At 40.8% G+C, this 16,133-nt stretch overlaps 1 protein-coding gene across 1 annotated transcript; it reads left to right on the top strand.

The window, feature by feature from the left end:
• The first annotated feature begins 10,390 nt into the window (after nucleotides 1-10,390).
• Nucleotides 10,391-11,590, top strand: LOC125998967 (casein kinase II subunit alpha-like). Its single transcript, XM_049766983.1, has one exon. The coding sequence runs from the start codon at nucleotides 10,391-10,393 to the stop codon at nucleotides 11,588-11,590; it is 1,200 nt and encodes a 399-aa protein (XP_049622940.1).
• The last annotated feature ends 4,543 nt before the right edge of the window (nucleotides 11,591-16,133 follow it).

The raw sequence follows: 16,133 nt of genomic DNA, 5'->3' as shown, positions 1-16,133 counted from the left end.
AAGTAGAAGAGCACAGGTTTCTAATGCCAAGGATCAAGTTCTTTGTGTTTGATTAAAAGGAATTGCATTAAAAATGAAGATATAGCACAATTACCTTAAACTTGTACTGTGTTCTTATATAAGATACACCATTCAAGATCTAATTGAAAAATGAGAAAAAAAACCAAACAATTCAGAGCTTCTTAGCCTAAATTAGAATCTGCAATTAATTATAACAATGAATTAATTACTATAAACTTCAGAATATTGATATATGTGACATTAGTTATGGTAGCGATAAATTTTATTTTTATGTCCCCTTGCAAACATTCACACAATTAAAATGAATTTTATTGCCATAAGTTTTTCTTGACACCACCCTCAGAAATGTTTAAAAAATTTAATAGTTGCAATTTTCAGGAGACAACCTTAACTATGAGTGCCAAAAATGATAAATACCTATAGTTTTTGGTTACATACTATTCACCTTCAGAAGATGTTAGCCAATACACAACATGGTCCATAGGGTGTACTACACAGAAATTGAATTTATGTGACAACAGTGAAACGATGCTCCTAGCACTGTAAGAGGTTGGCATGATGAATGAGAAGAGCACAGAGTAAAAAAGATAAATTATGGATTCTGAGGATCACCGGGAGGCAACAGGTTGGATGAAAAAGGAGAAGGAAATGAACTGCAACAGAGGGAAGGCTTTGCATAGGGTAAAGGAACCAAATGTTTTCTCTAGGTTAGCCACTGCATTATATGTGCCCCCAAAGATAAATGAACCACAGAGATGCTTTGTTGGTTATATGAGGCAGTTATGACATAGATACATACATAGATACAATGGTAGCATGTTAACATAATCCTAACATTGCAGAACCACAAAAATCAGGGGTCTTATATAGCATCTGCTTCATCTTACATTCTATACCTTTGTCTCCGGCTCATACTTTCCTTATGGTTTTTCATTGGTGAGCACATCCTTGAAAACGTTGCCTGGAGTTCTACTGGCTCTCATTAGCACTTCACCTGTCCCTTCAACTACCAAGATCTCACATTGACAAGAACTTATATTCTTTCATGATCTTCCAAATCCAGATTGTAGTTCTATTCATTGTTGACCTACATTTCCAATGTCGAGGAAATCATCTCAGAGTATGTGCCATTAACTTTTTCTTTTACAATAGAGAGGTGGAGAGTGGTCTCTATTTGTTTTTTAAGAATATATTTATTTGTTTGGTAACAAAAACTAACATAGCAAGTCACATGCATTAATCACTTAGATTTTTATTCTGAGAAACATTTCTTTTACTAATACACTGGCCAACAGAGCCCAAAACTGAGTGAAAGCAATACAATTTGCATATCCCCAGACCTCTTTCAGACACCAACTAAAATGCAAGTGTTAGATATGTCCAAGAACTAGAGCTGACTTCTGTAATAAAATGTGTGGGCACTACTTTTCAAATATAATAGTCATGAAATAAGAATATTTCTGAAGAGAAAAAAATGTAAAGGAAGCAACAACATTTTGAAAAACAGTAACACAGGTGAATTGTCGATTATTCAATGGTGATAATAGAAATTATTTCAAATTCCCAGTAACTCTTAATTTGATATTTTGGTGACATCATAGCATAGAAGAATCAAAGTGCCACTGGATATGAGTCATTGTTTTTTGTTTTTGTTTTTGTTCTTGTTTTTGCCACACCTGGTGACTCTCAGGGGTTACCTCTGGCTACGAGCTCAGAAATCATTCCTGGCTCTGGGGACCATATGGAATACTGGGTATCGAATCAGGTCCGTCCTGGATCAGCTACCTACAAAGCAAATGTCCAACTGTTGTGCTATCGCTCTGACCCCAAGAGTCTTAGTTTTAAATTTATATAGAAGGTTGCTGGTAATGTTTGAGTGGGACATTGAATGCACATGTTTATATTCATGATATCAAAATGCTATCATTTTGTATTTATTTACATGACTTAAAATTTAATTTTATTGAAATGCCATAATTTATAACCTATTTGTAATTGAGTTTTAGACTTTACAATGTTCAAACATCATTCCCACAACCAGTGGCAACTTGTCACCAATGTTCCCAGGCTTTCTCCCTTAACCATCACTTCCAGCTCTCATCTAAAGAGGCACTTTTTTAAAATTTGTTAAAGTTTGGGTCTCAGAATTTTAATGTTGCTGGCTTTGTGGTTTGGATATTAAACTATGAGTTCTTAACACCACCCATTTATTTACATTCCCTTGTCCCTGGCTGCAGCTGCATCTCCCCATTCCACTCGATTTCTTTGCTCTTCCTCCTACACTCTGAGACAATATAGGCGACAACCCTTTAAACCATTGCATTTTTTCATCCCAGTTACTTTAAATACCACAAATAATTAGAATATGCTCAGATAATTTTAGTATCTAACCCCAATGTTAAATATCATATGGTTACAAGTGACATTTATTTCAATGATTGATGAATATCATTTAGCTTTTTGTCTCACTAACTGCTGAATATCATTAGATTCTGTTCTATGTATAGAATATAAAAATAATAATTTTCTTCCAATGCAAAATATGATTTGATTGATATTTATAATTCAATATACTGACTAGAAAGCTGAAGCTCAGAAAGTTTTATGAACTCATAGTCTGTCATTCTAATCATTGCAATTGAATCCAAATAATACTTCTTAAGATTTTGGAATCTGACGATATACAGAGTAACTATTAGATAAGAAGTAAATGATAACTTTCTTCAGAAAGTCTTTGTCAAACTTTGAAGGATAGGTGAAACAGAAGTGAACAGTGCCCAAAAACAGATAGACAGAGATGACCTAGGATATAGGACTGTGTTATTATTGGTCATTGTATGCCAGATACTGGGAGAAAGCCAGCAAGTGTCCTCAATCAAGACCAGTGAGAAAGGCATCTTCAGTAATATACTAGAAAAGAAAAAGTTCCATTGAATTTCTGGAAAAGGTATGCAAGTGTGTCCTCACAGTCAGCCAAATATGGACATGGAAGAACAGATTTTAGGTTCCAGTCTATGTGTATACCTATATGTACCAACATGAGCAAAGTTGTGCAATCCCTCTGGGCCTTGGGCTCTACAGAGAGGCGTCAGGCCGATATGGGCAGAGCAGAGAGTGGGCCTGTCCATCATCACTGCAGGCTGTCCAATGATATTGCTGGGGGGCGGGACCTTACAAGTTCCGGTTCCTGCTCTATGACGTTGCACTTGGCCACCATTGCTCCCGTAGCAGGATTGCCGTTAGGAAGACCGAAGCTTGGTGAGACCTCTCCCGCGTGTATTTGGACAGGTTCTACTGCCTTTCCGTTTTCTTTGGGTCTTTGATAAATTGGGTGGCAGGTGGGTCCTTCTCCACACTTTTCCTCTCTTTCTTTGGGCTTTTGGGTCGGCACCAACCAGAACTCTGGCCGGACTAACGGCTCCATGCTCAGGGACCACTTCCTGCCTGTGCGTGGGTGTCCGGAGCTTCACCGCCGCCATTTTCAATGCTGGGGACCTCGTGTTAGGGACAGCCGTGCCTCCTGCACACTCTTGGGGCACAAATATACTGCAATAATACGGTTTTCAAATTAAAGCCCAGGAATTCAGAAGATAAAATGGCGCCTGAACTGCCCTATGGAAGGCTGGTAACCACCCAGGGCCTACTTTGTGTGAGCGTGTGTGTGTGTGTGTGAGTGTGTGTGTGTGTGTGTGTGTGTGTGTGTGGAGGTAGTAATCTCTCAGGGAAATGTCCTTTATATCTAGAGTCTGGAATCCCTTCAGTGGTGTGTCTGTGGCTTGTGGGGCTGTCTTGCAAATGAAAGGCTAGGGTTCCTGACAGCATATGTCTTTTGGGTGACACAGGGGTTTGTTGTGTATTCTTTGTCCATAATGTGTCATTTCCCCCTTAGTAAACAATATTTCCCTTGCTAAAGCTTGGATTCAGGTGCCATCTTTTCAGTGAGAGGCTCCTGAATGTAAATTGTACTCAGCACTTGTTAAAATAAAGATGGTGGGAACAGTGGATAGAACGATAGTAAGTCAGGTTGGGCTTTTGCCTTTGGTGTGCCTGACTCTAGTTCAATCTATGTTATTTCTTCAGGTACTGAAGACCATCTGGTGTGTTCCCTGAGCACAGAGCGAGGAACACTCCCTGAGCACCACTGGTGAGCAAAACACCTCCCCTGCAAACATGGCATGTCCAGCAATGGCAATAGTTTAACTGGGTGGGTGCTTGCCTTGTACTTGGCAATCAGAATTGTATTTTCAGCACCACATACCATCCCCCCGATGTTATTGAAGAGTCATCCCTGAGCACAGGGACAGGAGTAAGTCCTGAGCACTTCTGTAGTGCCACAAATAAAAATCAATAAAGATTGGGCCCGTGTGATAGCACAGGAGGTAGGGTATTTGCCTTGCACACGGCCAATCCTCTGCTTCCCAGATGGTCTCCAAGACTGCCTGAAGTAATTTCTGATGGCAGATCAAGAAGGAACCCTGGACTGCACCTGGATGTGGTCAATAAAATGACAAAAATAGAATAAGAATAAAGCTGGGGCTGGAGTGAAAGCATAGTGGTAGGGCATTTGCTTTGGAACTATCGACCAGGTATGGGTTCAGGTATGATGACCATGATCCCATATGGTCCTCTGAACACAAAAACATGAGTAACCCCTGAGCTATGCAGTTGTGGCCCCTCCAAAAACAAAACAAAACAAAGGAACAAATAATAAAGCTGGAGGTCAGATAGATAACACAGCAGTAGGGCATTTGTTTTGCGAGCTACGGAACCTAAGAAGGACCCGGGTTCAATGCCCAGCATCCCAAATGATCCACTAGCCTGCCAGGAGCCATTTGTGAGCATAGAGCCAGGAGTAACCCTAATAGCCGTAGGGTGTGACCCAACAACCAATAAACAAAAAGAAAAAACAGAAGAAAACTGGATAACAGCCTGTATAATGCCTGTTTAAATGCATTTTCGCTGGCTTTTTTCTTGATATAAATCTTTATTTAAGCACCATGATTACAAAAATGTTTGTAGTTGGGTTTCAGTTATAAACAGAATACCCCACTTCAACAGTGCAACATTCCCACCACAATGCCACCCTCCTCCCCCACTCCTGCCTGTATTCACGACAGATATTCTACTTCTCTCATTCTTTAACATTGTCGTGCTAGTTGTTAGTCTATCACTGGTTTTACTTCCATTTTTATTAGCTCAAGAAGATGTGGGAAACTGTCTTTAGTTAGTCTTATACCTCTTATTTAATACGATTGATTCTTTAAATTCTGTGTAAGCCTGGTAGTTAAAAGGCTTTCTATCAAACCCAGAGCAATAGTATAGTGCTTGCTTTGAAACTGGCCAACCCAGGTTTAATTGCAGGTATCCAGTATGATTCCTGAGCAACACCAAGAGTAATTCCTGAGTGCAGACCCAGGAATAATACTTGAGCAACTCCTGGTGGGAACCAAAACCAAAATCAAAAGAATATTTCATTACAAAAAGTGCAGTTAAAGCAGACATCACATTGTTTTTTATTAATTTCTGCTCTTCTGTGATGTCAAAACCATTATCTGTGTCTTTGACCAGAACATCACTTAGGCTTTTACTTGCACAGGAATTCAGTGTCTTGTCTGAATTGAGTCAGTATTGTCTGAGTCTGTTCACTTGCTGAGCTCTTTGGTAAAGGTACTTACTGTCTTCTCATCAAAGGTAAAACAAATTTCTCTGTGTTTGGGTCTCTGTGTCTCAACTGAACTCCTATCTTTTTTTTTTTTTTTTGGTTTTTGGGCCACACCCGGCAGTGCTCAGGGGTTACTCCTGGCTGTCTGCTCAGAAATAGCTACTGGCAGGCACGGGGGACCATATGGGACACCGGGATTCGAACCAACCACCTTAGGTTCTGGATTGGCTGTTTGCAAGGCAAATGCTGCTGTGCTGTCTCTCCGGGCCCTGAACTCCTATCTTAAGGCAGCAAACTCAGATAAACCACCCTGACAGTTATCCTTAAACTCTTTGACTTTCAAGTCTTTGTCTCTTCACAGGTTGACTATACCTGAGAAAGTCAGTGGTATTGAAATGTAAACAGCATACATTGTCACAAGAATTTTAGCTGTGATGCTTATATGATATTTTGATTTTGTGAATTGTATTTTATCTCGTTTTACTTGTGGCAGTTTTTGGCTTGACATCATCAAGTGGCTCTCAGGTTTATTCCTGATTCTGGCATCAGACATCACTCCCTAAATTATTGAAGTGGGAATTTCCGTATAGTAAGAAGCAGTGCTCAAAACCAAACCAGGGTTCATTAAATGCATAGCAAGCATTTAAACTTTGTTTCTCCCTGACTCTTAATTTATTTTATTATTATTTTGGGGAGTTGACCCATGCCCAACCAAGCTCTAGGGTTACTTGTGGCTTTCTACCAGAAATTACTCTTTGTAGGCTTGAGGGACCTTATGGGATGCCAGGGATAGAACCCAGGCTAGCTATGTGCAAGGCAAACGCCTTACATGCTATACTATCTCTCTGACTCCCTCTTTATTTTATTTTAGTGTAGTTTTGGGGCCACAGCCAACAGTGCTCAGGATTTTCTCCTGGATCTGTGCTCAGAAATTATTACTGGCAGGATTGAAGTACCATATGGGATGCCAGGGTTTGAATTAAGTTTGCCCCCATACAAAGCAAACACCCTATATATTGTACTCTCAGGTTCCCGTCTCATTTTATCTTATACTATTTTACTTTCCTTTTGGGGTCACATCCGGTGGTGCTCAGGGATTACTCCTGGATCTGTGCTTAGAAATATCCCCTGGCAGGCTTGAGGGATTATGTGGGATGCCAGGGAACAAACCCAGGTCAGCCTCATGCAAGGCAGCACTCTATTCTCTGTGTATTGCTCCAACACTTTTTTACTCTTACTTTATTTAATCAGCCACTTTCACTATTATTCTCTAGGTCATATGCTTCAGGTAGCCTTAGCATATATTTTTCTGATGTACAAAATTAACTACACTTCTCCTCCTGCAAAGAATCTCTATATGATGTCTCTTTATTCTAGGGGTTTCCCTGAAAGTTCCCTGATCCCCAACAAATCCCCACTTGATTCGGGTTTTTAACTTTGTGGTCCAAGGGTTTTTTTTAATCACCAAATACTGCCCATTCTCAATTTGATTTGTCTCTCTATGCCAAAAATTTAAATTGTTACCTGATCTGTCCAGCCAACTTACTCCCAACTGGTGTTTGGTTGTAATTTGTTCTTATGAGTCACCTGTTTATAGTATTTTATTGTGGTTACATGGAAAACATATTCTTGATAAATTCTTTATCCATTTAGCGTTGTTAATCTGGGTTATTTCCATTACCCTGTCTGTTGTACTAAGTGCCACATTGAATAATTTGTCTTGAAGTAATAATTTTGATTTAGGTGTAGATGTTGAGAAGTGGAAACATTGGCTCTTATGAAAGCTCTGGTCTTTGCTGAGATCACCAAATTGTTCAAGTTTTCCTTCAAGGTGTAAGTAGACAAATCTGGTTCACTTCTCACAAATACACACCTACCCAACATATTGGTTGTTTCCTATTTTAGGTATTTGCTGTTCTCAGATATGTGAGAGGATATCTCCCAGCTGTATTTATTCGCATGTCCCTAAGTACATGTGTCTATGGACACTGCTATATGCCAATTGGAAGTCTGCATGCATGTTTCTCTGTGAAAGTATTTGCCCTCAACTCTCATAAAATTTTTGTGTTTGTTTTGGGGTGGGGCACACCCAGAGGCACTCAGGGGTTACTCTTGGCTCTGTGCTCAGAAATAACTCCTGGCTAGCGAAACCATATGGGATGCTGGGAATCGAACCCGCATCCATCTTGGGTCATCTGCATGCAAGGCAAAGACCCTCCCACTGTGCTACCAGTCTGTTCACGTAACTCTCATATTTCATGGTAAGTTTATGAGGTTTCCAATTATTGAATTTTATGAATTAGCTTTATATAGCTTAGAGCTTTATAAAATATTTGACATCTAAGTTATATTTTGTTCCATCGATCTGATGTCTTTTATTTTTAGCCTGAGTTTCTTTAGCCACGCCAAAAATTTTGACTTTGATAACCCATGTATTTTTGTTAAGTCTTTTCCACTATATTCAAATAACTATAGACACCTCTGAAATGCATGTCCTGCAGAGCTATCACTATATATTTATAAATAAAAATATCATGTCCAGGCATGCTGCAAACATTTGCATAAGGTGTGAAATATGGATCCAATCTCATGCTTTGGGGTCAGAGAGATAGCACAGTGGTTGGGCATTTGCCTTGCACATGAATTCAGGACAGACCTGGTTTTGATTCCTGGCATCCCATATGGTCCCCTGAGCTTTTAGGAGCGGTTTTCTGACTGCAGAAACAAGAGTAACCCCTGAGTGCCACCGGTGTGGCCCCAAAGCAAAAAAACAAAGCAATGAATTTCATGCTTTGCCAGTGACTAGACAGTTACCTATGTGGGCTTGCTGCTCAATTCCATGTGCCCATTCTTTGAAATAGAGGAACCATTTATATCAATGAAACCAACTGCTGCTTTCTTAAGATTTAGGAGAAGCAAGTATAACAACCAGAGATGAAATAATCTCATGTAACCAAAATTCTGCTATTGCAGATACACAAGGAATCAGGCACCCAATGTAACCCCTACTCCTCTTGGCTTCTACCCTCTCATATGTCCTTATTCCATTCATTTCGCTCTTTTCTCATAAGCACACATCCTTGAAGGCATTCTTTGGGTATCTGCTAGACCACCTTGTCTTTTTCTTTCTTGCTTGCTTTCTTGCTTTCTTCTTTCTTTCTTTCTTTCTTTCTTTCTTTCTTTCTTTCTTTCTTTCTTTCTTTCTTTCTTTCTTTCTTTCTTTCTTTCTTTCTTTCTTTCTCTCTCTCTCTCTCTCTCTCTCTCTCTCTCTCTCTCTCTCTCTCTTTCTTTTTTTTGTGGTTTTTGGGTCACACCCGGCAGTGCTCAGGGGTTATTCCTGGCTCCAGGCTCAGAAATTGCTCCTGGCAGGCACGGGGGACCATATGGGACGCCGGGATTCGAACCGATGACCTGCATGAAAGGCAAATGCCTTACGTCCATGCTATCTCTCTGGGCCCCACCTTGTCTTTTTCAACAGATGCCAAGAGCCTAGCTTGGAAGTTCACAAGAATAAATGACTATGACCTTTCATCAATTCTAGATTGTATTCCCACTCTTGTTTCTGACTTCCATAGGTCATTGATAACTGAGGACTTCTGCCAGAAAACACTTGTTCGTAAGTTACTCTCCTCTGCTCTATAGAGTTTATTTCCTGCCAATATCTTCAGCAACTGAGCCTTAACATTTATGCTTCTCCCTGGACCCTGCGACTGGTTTCCATGCAGTGGATGGAACAACAATAGGTGTACTTAGTTGAAAGTAACATAGAACTCGGTTTTGCTATTTCGTTAGACCGTTTTTTGTGGTGGGGCACATATGAGCCTGCCAGGCTCAGGGTGGTGCCAGGGTTAGAACCCAGGTCAAGCTCATGCAAGGCAAACACCCTAACTGCTGTGCTATCACTCTGGCCCCTCATTTATTTTCTTTTCTTGTCTTCACCTGAGAATTCTCAGGTCTTACTCTTGCCTCTGCACTTAGGGATCACTTCTGACAACGTCCAGGGACCATATAGAGTGCCTGGAATAGATCACTAGCCAGCCACATTGTGCAAGGTAAGTGCCCTCCCTGCTGAATTATCACTCTGTCCCCAGGACTTCACATTCCATGACTAGAAATCTGAAAAACAGAAATCATAGTAATTTATAGCACAGAGCATTAATGCCTAGAGCAGGAGTTCAGTAGACGTATCTGAAGTTCCTGTAATTTGTCAGTTTCTTTCAAGAATGTTAGATTAATGGCATGTTTTTCCTCCACCCCCACCAACAATCTGTGTACATAATTGAAAGTAAAGGTAGAAAAACAGTGGTCCCTCAACATATTGAGAATCCCTTAATCTGGTTCCTCAACCTGGTCCCTGGGACTGGTTGCCATGCATTGTATCTCCTTTTTTCTGTAGCTGCCACACTGTGGAGGAGAGGGGAGAGCCGAAGCCTCTTCTGCAGCTTGGATCAAAGAAGAGGGACCGTACCCAACAATACTCACCAGCCCACAAGACACTGCCAAGATTCCACCCCACCTCACGACTGTTAGGTATAGCAGTAACAGAGTACACCAGTATAGGATCAGCCAGATATTCAAATGTTGCTGATCTATTTTGCTTCTTACAGGGATAACAAGTCTGAAGCAAGATTTAAACTGCTTCTAAACACTGTGACCCCTTGTTTCTAAAGACTGTGACGACCAGGTCTGTAATCATACGCTATAACTATGGCTAGCAATATACCTGATTTATCCCCACCGTTGCCAAGCAAGGCTAGAGTTTATGCAGATGTTAATACACGCAGACCCTTACAATTCTGGGATTTCAGTTCCTATGAGGTACAATGGGGACATATGTATGAATACGTTTTGGGTCAAAGTATTGGCAAAGGAGGCTATGGTGAAGTATTTGAAGCTGTCAAAGTGATGACAAAAGAAAAGGTCGCTATCAAGTTAATCTTACCAACCAAGGAAGAGAATATCAAGCGTGAAATAAAGGTTTTGGAGATGTTGCGAGGTGGTCCCAACATCATAAATTTGGTAGCTGCTGTGAAAAGTTATGATCGTGAAAAAGTGGGCTTGGTTTTTGAATATGTAAACCACACGCATTACAGTCAATTGTACCAAAGATTGAAAGACTCTGATATACGGTGTTACATCTACCAGACTCTGAGAGCCTTGGAATACTGTCATAGCATGGGAATCATGCACCGAGATATCAAACCTGGAAATATCTTATATGATCAGAGTCGCAGAAAGCTTTGGTTAATAGACTGGGGGATGTCACAGTTTTATAATCCTGGTGAACTGTATAGTGTACAAGTGGCTACCCGCTACTACAAAGGCCCTGAACTGCTCGTTGAGTATGAAATGTATGATTACAGTTTGGATATGTGGAGCATGGGGTGCATCCTGGCCAGCATGATCTTTCAGAAAGAGCCATTTTTTCGTGGTCGTGATAAAAGTGATCAGCTGCTGAAAATAGTCAAAGTCCTCGGAACAACACGGTTTTATGAATACATTAGAAAGTACAAGATCAAGTTAGATGTACAGCTCAAGAAAACTGTGGGCAGGCACCCCCGTGTGGATTGGCATACCTTCGTTCGCAATGAAAATAAGCACCTTTTCAGTCCAGAAGCCTTGGATTTACTGGACAAGTTACTGCAATATGACCCACAGTCAAGACTTACTGCTAGAGAGGCCATGGAGCACCCCTTTTTCAAACAATTCGCAGAGCACAGTGCTAAAGAACCTAGTGAATCTAGCCATGCAGGGGCCAGTACATCTGCCCAAAATGACCCTGCACAGCCAGGGCCTTCTTCCGCATTCGGCCCTCCAACCTTTGTGCCCAACATTGCTTTACCAGTGCCTGAGACTTCCACAGCCCATAAGAAACCTGCTTCACCTTCGGCCCATGCTAAGAATTAATTACAGTTTCTCTCCTGATTCTCAGGCAGAAGTTGCCAAGATTGCTCTCATCTTTTTCACAATTTTTCCATTGATCTACAATACTACTCCTCTGTGATCTACAATACTGTGAATACTTTCCCACTACTTTTATCCCCAGTGTTGTTACCTCCCTCCTTTCCTCCTTCAAAATTCCACTCCCTTTAATTTGCTTTTGATTTTAGTCCGTACTTGGTAATACTCAAGGCTTGCTCCTTGCATCACTAATAGTAGGTTCGGAGAACCATATAAGATGCCAGAAATCAAACATCAATTGACTGCATGCAAGTCAAGCACCCCCTTGCCTGTACAGTTGCAATGTATCCAATGCTACTCCCTTTAAACTCCCACATCAACTTAATGTTATGGATCAGTTCTCTGGTAGCGTTGCCTTTCGTCCTTGTTGCTACCTTTCTCTGTATCAGTCCTCTATATGATAGCAGTCATTCTTTATCTATTGTTCCATCTGACTTACTTCATTCACATCCTTTTTATTGGTTTTGCTGGGTTTTTATCGCACCTACCAACTCTCATAGGTTACTCTTGACTCTACACTCAGAAACTACTGGAAGGCTCTGGGTACGACCATATGGAATGCTGAGGATAAAATTCGGGTCTGCCACATTCAAAGCAGAAATCCAACTCACTGTGCTATCATTCTGGCCCCAGAGTTTTATCCTTTAATTTTCTTCATGCTGCTACAAGCTGTTTGATTTTCATGAGGTTTTCTGCAATGTAGTGGGAAAGGCAAGATATCCTACATAGAAAAAATAAGAACAAACACAATACAATCTCACTTATCAGTGGTTTATGAAATAACTTGAAGAGGAAATGTAATAATAATAAAGGACAGTTAGCTGGACCCAGAAAATCCCACATGCCAGGATTACTGTTCCTCTCCTACAGGTATGGCTGGGATACTGGGCAGACAGCTGGCCAATGGCCTCCTGGGCTGACCAACTACTAGTCCAGGTGACCGAGATTCCCCCATGCCAAACTGGTCTTTAGGGCCAGGTTTGGCAACTGGGCTCTGGGGGTGGGGGGTAGAGAGAAACTCTCATATTCATACTGGATCCCCTGCAGAGGTGTCTTTTCTTACTAATACTCATTTTTATAACCGCGCGGGCGCATTTGTGCCCATGCAACTAATATACTTTTTGAGCAGTATCTAAAAATGTTCTTCATTCTAGATGGTTCCTAGGAAAGGAAACGGAATACCAAAGATTTGGATGATAACACTCAAATAGTTCTTTAAAGTCAGTCTTTATGGACGTGACTTTCCGTACTGACTCCAGGCCGAAATCACAATTCATATATATGTATTGTTTATATCCCCTGTCATCTATTGCCTCTCCCCTACCCCTGTGTCTCCTCTATCCACTTATTTTTCAATCCTGATCCATTATCTTCCCCTATTTTAACCCTCTTTACCCTCAGTTTCTAACTCGGTAGGCACCAAGACCGACCTCCTGCCCAAACAGACCACCTTCCAGCTCCTCAGTGAAAGACATCCTCTGGGCCCCCATTCTCATGCTTCAGCAAAGAACTACAACCATCATGCCTGCTGACTCATACTTCATGGCCCCTCTCACCCCCACCAAATCGTGGACTATTGCACTATTCAGGAATCTGCCTCAGCATAACTCCCAGCTCAAAGACACTATATGGTCTCGTAATGCAGCAAAGCATCTCTCAATCTCAATTCCAAGGCCTGTGAATCGAAAAGTGCCTTGGCTTTCACTCCCCACAAGAATATATCAAAAGACTTAATTGGGAGTCTTATATTGCCTATTGGTAGCTCAATACCTGTACAACAATACATGTTAACATGTGTATTCCTAAATATACAAGTAGTCTCCTCCACCACTTGTTTTATTCGAATACCTTTTCTTTTAAACTTAGTTTTATTTACTTGTTCTATTTTAATATATACATTTTTTTCTCTATCCTTACCATTTTCGGTGCTGCTTGGTACAAAATGCTTTGACTGGGATAAAAGCTCAGAACAAAACCAGACGACAGAGACTGTGTGCAGCCTGTCATCCTTACCCAGAATAGCATCAGCAACACAGTATGAAACCATACGTTTTTGTATGGGCACAGTAAAAAAAAGGGGGGGAAAACCATAGACACAGAAACAAGATCTTATCTTCTAGGGATAAGAACTCACTTTTTATAGCAGAAGGAAGCCTCCCATCCTGAACATGTGTCATGTGGATGCAACCAGTCCCCAGGGGATTGGACAGTGTTAGTCTAATCTGAAACCCCAGATCCCCGATGTAGAAATGATACAGCTCTGGGCAACACCACCAAGAACTCAGCTCCATTGGGAGATTTATAACACTACTCTGGCACCAACTTGTGCCAGTTTTTGATATGACAATGAGGAAAGGAAAACTTGGCCTAAGACCAGGCTGTCCTCTTACATCACCTAACACTAAATGGAAATCAGAAGAGCTATCGTCCTTTGAACTGTGAAAAATAAGAGCACCAACAAAAGAAAACTGACTTTGACAACTGTGACTGAACAGAGCCTACCTTGGGACTAATAAGGAAAACCCTACCCTATGCTGTAGTCCAGGACACATAAAAACAACAACAACAACAACAAGATGTCTTATTGCAGAGGTCAAACTTGGACAACAGACTGAGCAGAACCTTTGGATCCATAATATCCTAGGCTTCAGCCTAGGGACTTAACGAAACCAGGGAGCAAGTGTTACAGAAGACTGAGCACCACATCAACAATGGATAGGAACCTCTAGAACCTAGAGACTCTATCCTAGACCCTGACTTATAACCTGCGCAAATACCAAGATCACTAGCTACAGAGGCTTGAATTTCTCACACACAACTGAGAGGAAACTTTCCTGCCATCACAAAAAAGCCTTTGGGATGGGGTAATGAGTATATATGGAGCCAGGAGTTGATCCCATGATGGTATGCTAAAAGGATGGAGAAACCCTGAATCTCTTAGGCCATGGGAAGTCCCTTTCTTCCCCAATGCTTACTGTGCCTATGCGAAAAGAAAAAAAAAGTGGGGGGAACACCAAACCCCAGCACCCATACTTTTTCTTGTTTTGTTTTGATTTGTTAGTTTTTTACTTTATTTTCCTTCTCTTTGTTCTTCCACTTTTCTCTTTCTTTTTCACACCTGTGGTTATTATTTAGACTTTTATTTTAATTTTTATTTGCTGGGTCCATTTTTTTCTTATTTTTTCTCCATTTTTCTTTTTTTTTTCTTTTCTCCTTTCTTTTTTTGGTAGTTGTCACCAAATTTTTCCCCCTTTTTCTTATCCCTTTTTATCTCCAGTGACGGTGGAATGGATGCTCAATCTACAACAAACTGTAAAGTGGAGACCAGTTGCACTGGCATATTGGGGGGCAGAGGAGGGAGATGTGGGATGCATGCTGGGAATAGGGACGAGGGAGGTCAGCACTGGTGGTGGGATTGCCCCTCATTCATTGTCACTATGTACCATAAATGATGCACTGAAAGATTTGTAATGCACATTGGTCACAATAAAAATTTTAAAAAAAAATAAAGGACAGTTAGCAAATTACCCTGGATGCCAGATTGCAGTGTGAAGCACTTAGAAGGAAAGGAATTGCACAGAGAAGGAAGATGAGAAAAGGAAGTAATAGTACTGATGTGGTGTGGGGCAGATCTCTGCATCCAATGAAGAGACTCAACATTGAAAGCTCAATCTAAACTGTAGCCATTGACATTTGAAATGTGTCTGTCAAATTGGCAGGTGAAGCATGGGAGCATTGATGGAGAGAATTTGACTCTGGATGTGGCATTGCTATTGTATATTGTATGCCTAATGAGTAACCCTTAGAACTGGCTGTGGACACACAAAAGTTTAAGAATTTTTATTTTCTTTTTTTCTTCATAAGTCTTCGGGATGTATACTTGACTTGATTGTGCATGAATGATAGTTCAATAAAAACTATCTAGTTAATGTTTTTCTTCTCTATCTCTTTCATTTTCTCTTCCCCACATTGCATTCTTATGCAAATTGCATTCGTTATAGCAAGTAGTGCATTTGCTTTGCTGTAGTCCACTTGAATTCAGCCCTCAACATCCCATCCTCTAAATCCACCAGGAGTAAACAAACCCTGAACTCAGAATCAAGACTAAACCCTGAACACTAATGGTATGGCCCTCAAACAACAAACAAGCAATTTTGAATCGTTTGAACTTATTTTAGGGATAGATTCCTGAGGCCATTTATGAGTTACCATGTTGATTTTCCTGGAATTTCCAAAAAATTCTGTTTCTTAACTGACTTGCCAAGTTCCACATTTAAACCTTGACTCCTTTCTCCATGACCATCATGGATCCCAGTTCTCACGATATTCTGCTATTTATTCTTAGCATTCTACATGTTCATATCAAGCCGGAAATGATAGACGCCAGATTCATTTTTTTTTTTTGGTTTTTGTTTTCTGCGCCACACCCAGTAGCGCTCAAGGGTTACTCCTGGCTCTATGCTCAGAAATCGCTCCTGGCAGGCTAGGA

This window comes from Suncus etruscus, chromosome X (assembly GCF_024139225.1).
Source record: "Suncus etruscus isolate mSunEtr1 chromosome X, mSunEtr1.pri.cur, whole genome shotgun sequence".
In the NCBI taxonomy this organism is placed as follows: Eukaryota; Metazoa; Chordata; class Mammalia; order Eulipotyphla; family Soricidae; genus Suncus; species Suncus etruscus.
Note: the sequence above shows the minus strand (reverse complement) of the source record. Positions and strands in the feature narration are given on the sequence as shown.

Excerpts from the sequence above, each read along its gene's own strand:
- LOC125998967 (XM_049766983.1), top strand. The coding sequence starts at position 10,391 with ATGGCTAGCAATATACCTGATTTATCCCCACCGTTGCCAAGCAAGGCT.